The sequence below is a fragment of the Cynara cardunculus genome, unplaced genomic scaffold (genome assembly GCF_001531365.2).
Source record: "Cynara cardunculus var. scolymus isolate 2C unplaced genomic scaffold, CcrdV1 Un_Scaffold_6632, whole genome shotgun sequence".
Lineage (NCBI taxonomy): Eukaryota > Viridiplantae > Streptophyta > Magnoliopsida > Asterales > Asteraceae > Cynara > Cynara cardunculus.
Window position 1 is genome coordinate 16,952 of NW_020203079.1, and position 10,765 is coordinate 27,716.

Here is a 10,765-nt window from a genome sequence, read left to right on the forward strand (position 1 = left end):
TATTTAACAGCATGATACCTAGACTTAAACTGTTTTATTGCATGTTAAGGGTCCCTGACATAGTTAGCACCATTGGAAATAAATATGATGGGTTGAAAGAACAGTGTGTAAGGTAAATTTTAATTACATCTGGCCAGTGTAATTATGAATTTACAGGTACACATTTGAACTTGAATACTGCATTATATTTGAGAATGTGAATACATGATTATTAATACTAAACTCTGCAGATGTCTAGCCAAACTAGAAGATCTGAAAGAACGGCTCGTCCAGGGTCTGAAGAAAGGGAAGAGTTACCTGTTAATCTTCCAACTAGTACGTCTGGAAATAGAGGTCGGGGAAGACCAAGGGGACGAGGCAGAGGAAGAAGTCAGTCTCAGGGAAGGGATCGGACTGAAATACATTCTGAATATGAAGAATCTCACTCTAGGAATATTCAGGAGAGATCGATGCCACACCCAGAATATATAACTCGGGATATGTTGGCAGAGGAAATAGGGAAATTGCAGGAAACTATGACATCTATCATGGGAATATCGGCTAGGGTGGAAACGGAAAAAGTGGAAGTTCATCCCTCTGTTCCAGTTAATCATACTAAGGAAGGAGATATTAAGATGGTTTTAGCATGCAAACCACCAACCTTTTCTGGGGAGAGAGATCCAATGAAAGTTATGTGCTGGATCAAAGAGATGGAATCTGTGTTCAACACCATTCGGTGTCCGGAAACAGATAAAGTTCGATTTGCTATTTCGGTATTGAAGTCAAATGCTTTATTTTGGTGGGAAGTTGAATCGTCTACCAGAACAGATGTTTTACAGACTTTGTCGTGGGTAGAATTTGTGGATAGATTTAAAAATCAGTTATGTCCAAAAACGGCTGTGAGACAAATGGAGGAAGATTTCTTGAAGTTAGAGCAAGGAAATGGAACGGTTCGAGAGTATACTGAAAGATTTATTGAATACTCTCGTTTTGCCTAACACTATGTTTCGACTGAATCAAGGAAGATAGAAAGGTTTATTTGGGGTCTGAAACCCTCAATTAGGGAATTCGTTATTGCTATGAACCCCAATACCTTTCCATTAACAGTAGAGGCAGMTGAGGTGACTAAAAGAAATAAGAATAGACAATCAGAAGGAAAGATTGTTGAGAAAAGAAAATGAGAGGGGCCTTCATCTTTTCGAGGACCAAAACCTGTAAGATATGACAACAGATCTGAACAGAAGAGCAGTGAAAAAGTCTGTTCACAGTGCCGACAGATTCATCAAGGTGAGTGTAAGATGGATCCAAGGAAGTGTTACAAGTGTGGTGAAGCAGGCCATCTATCTAGAAATTGTCCAACTAACAAAAAGGTGTTTTAATTGCAATTCTCCGGATCATATTCGACCGAATTGTCCATTGTTAAGAACTCCACAATTAACAATGGGGAGTAATAAGTCGGGTACACGGGGAAGGCCTACGGTGAACAGAGGAGGGCAAAGAGGAGCACGGGGACGGCCTTTCCAAATGACTAAGAACGAGGCAGAAGCATCACCAGATATAGTAACAGGTACATTTCTTCTGAATTCAATATGTGCTAAAGTGTTATTTGACTCTGGTGCAAACATTTCGTTTGTATCACCATTGTTTGCTCAAGCTATATGTCTAAATTTTGTGCTACTTAATGATGAATTAGTAGTTGATACTGCTAATAGTCAAGAAACTGTTACTAGTGTGTTCAATAACTGTAATATTGTTATTGAGGACTGTAAACTTCCGATCCGGTTATTTCTCATGCCAATGAAAGAATTTGACGTAGTAGTGGGTATGGATTGGTTGGCAAAGTATCAGGCTAGTATTATTTGTAATCAGAAAATGATCAGAATTATTCTGCCAGACCAGAGAACAGTTGTTATTTATGGTGATCGTCAGAATCATCACACTAATATTTTGTCAGTAATGAAAGCTCAGAAAAGTATTCGAAAGAAGTGCCAAGGATGTTTGGCATATGTAATTGATTTGAAGAAAGAAAAAAAAAAGAATCGATTCCGATTGTTAATGAATATCCAGAAGTTTTTCCAGAAGACTTATCTGGATTACCACCAGATAGAGTCATTGAGTTTCGAATCGATCTTATACCAGGAGCTGCACCAGTAGCAAAGGCGCCGTATCGTTTAGCTCTATCTGAATTAAAAGAATTGGTTGCACAGTTGAAAGATTTGACTGATAAAGGATTTATTAGACCCAGCACTTCACCTTGGGGTACTCCGATCTTATTTGTTAAGAAGAAGGATGGGTCTATGCGAATGTGTATAGATTATCGTGAATTGAATAAGTTAACAATCAAAAACAAATATCCTTTACCGAGGATTGATGATTTGTTTAATCAACTGGTATGGGCAAGTTATTTCTCAAAAATCGATTTAAGATCAGGGTATCATCAGCTCAAGGTCAGAGAAGAAGATGTTGCTATAACAACATTCAGAACAAGGTACGGGCATCATGAATTCTTAGTTATGCCATTTGGTTTAACTAATGCGCCTGCAGCCTTTATGGATTTAATGAATAGGGTATGTAAAGAGTATCTTGATAAATTCGTTATTGTATTTATCGATGATATTCTTATATACTCTAAGACTGAAGAAGATCATGCAAAACATCTTTGTTTGATAATGGAATTGTTGAAAAGAGAAAAGTTGTATGCTAAATTGTCCAAATGTGAGTTCTGGTTAAGAGAAGTTCAATTTCTGGGTCATGTTATCTCAGAATCAGGAGTAAAAGTAGATCCAACAAAAATAAAAGGTGTTGCAAGATGGGAAGCTCCGAAAAATCTTTCAGAGGTCCGAAGCTTTTTAGGATTGGCTGGTTATTACCGAAAGTTCATTCAGAACTTTTCTAAGATAGTCGTGTCATTGACTAAATTGACTCGAAAGAAGGTTAAATTTCAGTGGGAAGAAGAACAGCAAGAAGCTTTTCAATTGTTAAAAGATCATCTTTGTAGTGCACCAGTATTGACTTTACCAGATGGATCTGAAGACTTTGTGGTTTATAGCGATGCCTCAAAGTTAGGGTTGGGATGTGTTCTGATGCAAAGAAGAAAAGTGATTTCTTATGCGTCAAGACAATTGAAAGATCATGAGAAGCAGTATCCAACCCATGACATGGAATTAGCTGCAGTGGTATTTGCTCTGAAAATCTGGAGACACTATCTTCTGGGAACGAAATGTCAGATTTATACTGACCATAAAAGTTTACAACATTTGTTCAACCAGAATAATATGCGACAGCGTCGATGGATTGAACTGGTTAATGATTATGATTGTGAAATCCTTTACCATCCGAGAAAAGCTAATGTGGTAGCTGATGCTTTAAGTAGAAAAGAAAAGAGTGGAACCATTAAAGCAGTAGCAATGAGAATGAATTTGATCCCTGACATTCGTAAGGAAATTCAGAGATGTCAACAAGAAGTTGTAAAAGAAGATTTTGTTAAAGCAGAAAGGTTGGATAAGATGATTTCAACCTTGGAACAGAATAACGAAGGACTAATGTGCTTTCAAGGGCGAGTTTAGGTACCATATTTTGGAAATATCCGAAATATGATATTAAATGAAAGCCATAAGTCTCGATACTCTATTCATCCAGGCACCAATAAGATGTATAAAGATTTGAAACCTTTTTATTGGTGGCCAGGGTTGAAAAGAAATATAGCTCGATATGTGGAACAGTGTCTGACATGTTTATAGGTTAAAATCGTACATCAAAAGCCGTATGGAAATCTTCAAACCTTAGAGATACCTGTATGGCAATGGGATCACATTACCATGGATTTTGTTATGAAGTTACCWCGAACTCCAAAGGGGTATGACGCGATTTGGGTAATTGTTGATCGTCTGTCAAAATCTGCGCATTTTCTACCAATAAGAGAAAAATATTCTTTAGAAAAGCTAGCACAGATCTACATCAAAAAAAATTATTACTAGACACGGTGTTCCATTGTCTATTATCTCTGATAGAGACAGTCGGTTTACTTCAAAGTTCTAGGGAGGATTGCAGAAAGCTTTGGGATCTGAAATTCGATTGAGTACAGCTTATCATCCGCAGATTGATGGGCAGAGTGAGAGAACTATTCAGACTCTCGAAGATATGTTGAGAAGTTGTATTATTGATTTCGGAGGATCATGGGAAGATCACTTGCCATTGATAGAGTTTGCACATAACAATAGTTATCATTCCAGTATCCAAGCGGCACCATATGAAGTGTTGTATGGACGTAAATGTCGAACGTCGTTGTGTTGGAATGAAGTGGGTGAAAAATAGCTAACGGGTCCTGAAATTGTTCAAGAAACTTCTGAAAAGATTGAACAAATTCGTGAAAGAATCAAAACAGCACAAGATCGCCAGAAAAGTTATGCAGATAATCGTCGAAAGTCAATTGAATTTGATATCGGTGATTTTGTAATGTTAAAAGTTTCGCCATGGAAGGGTGTTATCAGATTTGGAAAGAAAGGAAAGCTCAATCCGAGGTATGTAAGGTCGTTCAGAATATGTAAGCGAATTGGGCCAGTAGCATATCAGCTAGAGCTGCCAGAAGAGCTGAGTCTAGTTCACAACACTTTTCATGTGTTGAATTTGCGGAAATGTTTGGTCGATCAGAGTTTAGATATACCATTACCAGAGATTCAATTAGACAATAAGCTGCATTTTGTGGAAACACCAGAAGCCGTAATTGACCGAAAGATCAGGGTGTTAATAAACAAAGAAATAAGTCTGGTAAAGGTTCAGTGGAAGTTTCATAAAGGACCGGAAGCGACATGGGAACTGGAGTCAAAGATGATATCAGAATACCCATGGCTTTTTTATTAAAGGAATTCTGGGACGGAATTCTTTTAAGGGGTGGATAATGTGATAATTGGATCCTGGTTATCACTCGAGGTAATAAATATGTGATTATCTGACTATATTATTACGTAATAGCATGATAAAATTGTTTTATTTGATCATGCTAGTGTATGGAATTCATGTGCATAATGTGATTATGTGTATGAGAATATGTACACATGTGGAAGTATATATATATATAAATATATATACATGATATATGTGCTTGATATGGGTATGTATATATTTATATAATCATATGTGCATGAAGTATGTATGCATGGTGTACGGATATATATATATATATATATATATATGAGTATGTATGTGTGCATGAGGTGGAATGTGTAGGATGCATGAGGTGGAATGTGTAGGATGCATGAGGTGGAATGTGTAGGATGCATGAGGTGGAATCTGTAGTATGCATGAGGTAGAATGTGTAGCCGACTTACTTTTGGAGAGTATATAAAGGGGGTGAAGCCCCTCCCTCTCCCACTTTTCTTCTTCTGGTTATTTTCTGAGAAAGAAAGTTGTGTGTTTTAAGAGGAAGAGTTGATCAGATTTCAAAAGGGTTGATTTCAAGTGTTTGATTTCAAACAGCATGTTAAGGTGAGTGATTTCTAAACCTTTTTGGCATAAAAATTTATATTGGTTTTTATTTGAATGTTATTTATTATTTGAATCAAAAACCATATCTTGTGTTTAAAGTTTTATCCGAACAAAGAGTGACCGGATTAGTGTTAAACCTGACAAAGCTTGTCCGGATATCTTTTTAAATCGGAAGCCTTGAACGGTGAGTTGTCCGGATATTGCTTAAATCGAACAAGGGTTGTGCGAGGTGTTGTCTGGATTTGTATCCGGACAAAGTTATTTAAATTATAAATCGGTCAAGCTTTGATCGAGGTATTGTCCGGACTTATATCCGGATAAAGTTGAATTATGTTTTAAGTGTTAAATCGGGCAAAGCTTTGGATGAGGCGTTGATCGGATTTGTTATCCGGACAAAGTTAGAATTTTRTGCCAAGTGTTAAACCGATTAAACCTTGATTGATGTGTTGCCCGGATTTGTAAATCGGACAAAGTTGGAATTTGAGCTAAAGTGTTAAATCGGATAAGACTTGACCGGAGATGAAGACCGACCAAGCCTATTTTGATCGGTTTTGAGTTGTGTTTTATGATTGGAAGTCAAAAACTGTTATTTTATCATCAAATTGAGATTTGTTATAAATTATTTTGGAATGATAATAATTTCAATGGTTGCAGTCTATTTGGAATTATTTTTATGAAATGTTTTGATGAAGAAATAAGGGTGGCATATCAAGAAGAGGTGTACATTTGGTATAAGGGTGGCATATCAAGGAAAGGTGTACCATGGGATAAGGGTGGCATATCAAGGAGAGATGTACATTTGATATAAGGGTGGCATTTGAATGTGTGATTGTATTATATAACTCTTTCTATTATATCCCTTAAGACTACCGTGGTTTGGAATCTTTATTTCTTTGTGATTTAAAGATTTAGAATCATGGTTCTTATAGGAAATCATAGTCTGAATGTTATTGAGGAGAAAATAACAGGTTTGGCCTGAAACTTTGTTTAAACCTTGTTTAATAAGAAAAGGTTTAAAAAGTGGCATTGTATGGAACCTGATTGGTTCAGCGGTATGAGATTTTAATAGCTAAATGATTAGCTTGAAAAGTGGAAAATGATCTGGTATTAAGTTTTATGTGTTCATATAATTGTTGTATATGAATAGATGTTTTCAAAAAAAAAAAAAAAAAAAGGTTTCAAACCTCACCAAATGTGAGGAGGGTGTGTGAGTTTATTTGTTGCATTTGCCGTATATAAATATTATAAAAAAAAAAAAAAAAAAAGGTTTTGGTGATCCTTCACCCTGCAATGACATGAATAGGGTATCTGGCTAGACCTCTCGGTCTAACCTTTGTTTTGCATTTTTAAATATGTATTGCAGGAGGTGCGAAAGGTAAGCAAAAGGGAAAGATGTAATGCTTTTCTTTATGCATTTTGGATGAGGAGTTGCTTTTGATGAATAGTTTTGTTTGATTAGTACAAGATATGTATTTTGAATTTTTGGACCTTGTATTTGGTCATGGTAGATTCTTGTACTAAGGGACCTGAATGGTATATGAATATGTATTTCTTTGGTATGAAATATGTGTTACATGCAATGTATGGGTTGGGGCGTTACATTTATTTTCTTTATATTTATTCTTTGAAAATTTCTTTTTTGAATATTTTTTATGTTTTGATTTTGAAGAAGATGGTGTTGAAATAGGTTGATAACCATATTGTTGACAAAAGTCTCCTAATTCATTTTTATTTGTAATTCTATCTTTTTTGAGTTTTGCTTTAAGTCTTAAATCTGAATAAATTGATAAACCTTCCTTATTGACGTAACTAATTAGGTCACCATAAGTTAAATCTTTATAAGGGATTTGATTAGTATATTTTTCTCTTAGAGTATTTCTTATTTTTTCTGCGAATAGATTTGGTAGACCTGCAATAAATCTTTCTTTCCAGTAAGCTTCTTTGCAATCTGGTCTTAACATAACTTTGGTTAGGAACATATCTTTATACCATCTAAAATCTTGAATTTTTCTACAAGTTAAATTTAAGAGTATTTCAGCACTCTTTTCTTGGAATGAAGTTGGATCTCCTATATAATTTTTGATAATAGCGTATATTAACGTGTTGATAATATCATCTTCTTGAGTAGTAGTGGTTTGATTATTTTCTTGTTTGATCACATATTTTTTGGCATTTAGAATATGAGATTTTTCTTCTTTAGTAACATATAGATCCCACCAGCCCTTTAAATTGCCAGTAAATCCAGATGTTAATAAATCAGCTATTTGTTTTTTATTGTTTCCTTTAATGGCATAAGCATTTGCGGCCATATTTATCTCTTGAATCATATTTAAGATWTGATGTTCRGTTAAKCYGTYTATATTCCATTCATATACGGATGTACCATCGTATTGACTACGACTCATAGAGAATTCTCTATCTTCGTATTGAATATCTAGAAGAGTTGGTCTAGGATAATAATTAAAAGTATTTGGTATGTTTGTCGAAATAGCACCTTTGAATTTGATTCTATTTATATTATTTGAAAATTGATCTTGAAGAGGAGCAACCTGATCGCAACCTGATCGCAACCTTCATCTGTTTCTGAAGAGCTATCAGTATTTTGATCAATTGTATTAATTTTTAATCCACTTAATTTTTGTTCTAACTCATTAACTAATTTTTTTATTATAGCCTAAATTAGTTGTTGGATCAAGTTGTTGGGGAACAAATATGGGATTTTCTATTTGAGTGTTTAGTGGAGTAGATTGAGTAGGTATAAATGTGCCATCTTTTTCTTTTTTATTTTGATTATTTTCAACTCTATTGAGTTGTTGGCTTATAGTATTTAGTATCTCATTTGAATAATTATTTTGATATGCAATATTTTTTATTATTTCATCTTTAGATGTATTTTCTACAATATTGACTAGAGGAGTAGCTACATACTTATTTTGAATTAATATAGATGTTTTTGGTGGATGAATACTTGTAGTAATTGTATCATCTTTTATAGTTGTCTAATTTTGAGTAATTTTTGGGGAATTATTGATTAAAAGAAAAGGATTAGGTTTTTTTTCTTGTCTACAATACATTTCATACCATTCAAAGAATGTTATATGAATATCATTTTGATCAATATATCTTCTCCAAGCTAATTGATGTCTAAGTTCTTTACTTGAATCATTGACAAAATTATAGTAATATTCTCGTTGTTCTTTATTATGATCAGCATAAAATTCTTTGAAAAGATATTGCATATTAATTGTTGATTGTGACATTTTTAGCAAATTGTTAATTTATTTGACCAATATTTGATATCTTTCATATTATGTCTTATACATATATTTATCATTCCTATTTTTCTTTTGATTATACCTATTTGTATTTCTGTTTGTTCTAGTTCTTTGATTAAAGGAGTGGTTGGTACTAAATAAAGATCATAATATATTTGATTTAATTTAGATTGAAGACTTTCTAAGCGAGATTTAAATTCGTTTAAATCATCATATCTTTCTTGTAAGGCTTTCCAAGTTTGATTAATCATTCTTTTGAAGAATCTATTTGAATTACAGTTAATTTGAATTTTGTTACTCATAATTGTTCTTTGAAATTATTTAATTCAGATATAACTTCTGATCTGGTAGGACTATATCCTTTAGAATCATTTTCTTGATAAACTGGTTTTGGAATATTTGTATTAAAATCTACATATCTTAAAGATTTAGATTTTGGGAGTAGAGGTGTTTTCATATCAGCGTTACTGGTTGACCCTGTAGAAAACCTAGAAGGAACAAATGAAACAGGTTCAAAATTTATATCTATTGAACCATCATCATGTTCGATGATTCTTGATTGTTGATTAGAATTATCTAATTGTTTAGGTTGATGTATAGAGTTGAAAATAATCAAAATAAAAAAGAAAAAGATGGCACATTTATACCTACTCCATCTACTCCACTAAACACTCAAATAGAAAATCTCATATTTGTTCCCCAACAACTTGATCCAACAACTAATTTAGGCTATAATAAAAAATTAGTTAATGAGTTAGAACAAAAATTAAGTGGATTAAAAATTAATACAATTGATCAAAATACTGATAGCTCTTCAGAAACAGATGAAGGATGCGATCAGGTTGCTCATCTTCAAGATCAATTTTCAAATAAAATAAATAGAATCATATTCAAAGGTGTTGTTTCGACAAACAGACTAAATACTTTTAATTATTATATATAATATAATATAATATAATATAATATAATATAATATAATATAATATAATATAATATAATATAATATAATATAATATGCATTTATGCTCCAGAACCTTTAAAACAAGATATAAAAATAAGTTTGCTTTCAATAAGTATCCTCAAATCTCAAACCAAGATCTCAATACCCTAACGGCGCTTTCTTGGCCTCAGCGGGTGACGATCAGTCTCAGAGATCTCAGAAGTATACTTAATGAAATAAACGATTTTAACATCTTATTATAAATTGAAACATACAAACCGTTCCATGTAAATCTGTAAATATATCAAACTCAAAAACATGTTTTAACTCATTATCCTAACTTAGCCTGACATAATAAACTGGAGATACAAAAATAAATAGGAATAGGATTAAGAAACTTACAAAAGCCGGACTAGTCGGCTTGCTTCTTATTATTCAAAAACTTAAGCTTGATACCTTTACAAACGAGAGAAAATGAAAATTCTAAAGTGAAATATGGAAACTCTCCTTAATAAGAGAGACACAGACCTCTCATTAAATAGCCAGAAAAAGAAAACAACTGTATGACAGCTATGACAAAGACAAAGGACCTTTATAAAAAGTCGTAAAAAGAAAAAGTGATGCTTTATTAAAGCCAAAAATTCAGGCTTTATAAAAGCCTCTTTTTGACAATTTGGCAAATTGTTAGTTTTAAGGACAAAAAGAAACTATTTGCTTTGTTTGATAGAATCTTTCAGGGTCTCTAGAGCTTCTTCTAGAGAAATAGCTATCTCTTCTGATCCTTCCAAGCTTTGAGCGTCTTGTTGGATATCTGAATTCATTGAAACGTCTGATCTCGAAGGACAAGGTCCTATGTTCTGATAGAGATCTTTCTTCATGTTCTCAGTGTAGAGATCAACAATCTCATCTTTTGAAAGCGTTCCAACGTATTTCTGGGATAACTGCTGAAAAGGGCTTGGAATTTCTAAGCTCTTGCTCGTCGGTTTATTCAACCTTAGATTTCAACACAAAAATAGAACTCGGCGCAAGTATACACCTCGAACTACTGTCGTCTCGTAACAAGTAATAATGGTAAAAAGTACCAGAT

At 33.5% G+C, this 10,765-nt stretch overlaps 1 protein-coding gene across 2 annotated transcripts in view; it reads left to right on the forward strand.

The window, feature by feature from the left end:
- LOC112504724 overlaps positions 1-6,929 on the forward strand; it is an 11,556-nt gene extending 4,627 nt beyond the window's left edge. Inside the window, exon 2 of one of the 2 annotated variants that reach the window (XR_003068254.1) lies at positions 6,827-6,929. Coding sequence is in view for 1 of the 2 variants with exons in the window: in XM_025108662.1 (XP_024964430.1) it covers positions 231-977 (747 nt within the window). In the remaining variant the exon portion in view is untranslated. Of the gene's footprint in view, positions 1-230; positions 1,681-6,826 lie in introns of those variants that run through there. The other variant, XM_025108662.1, reaches the window with a different exon arrangement.
- The last annotated feature ends 3,836 nt before the right edge of the window (positions 6,930-10,765 follow it).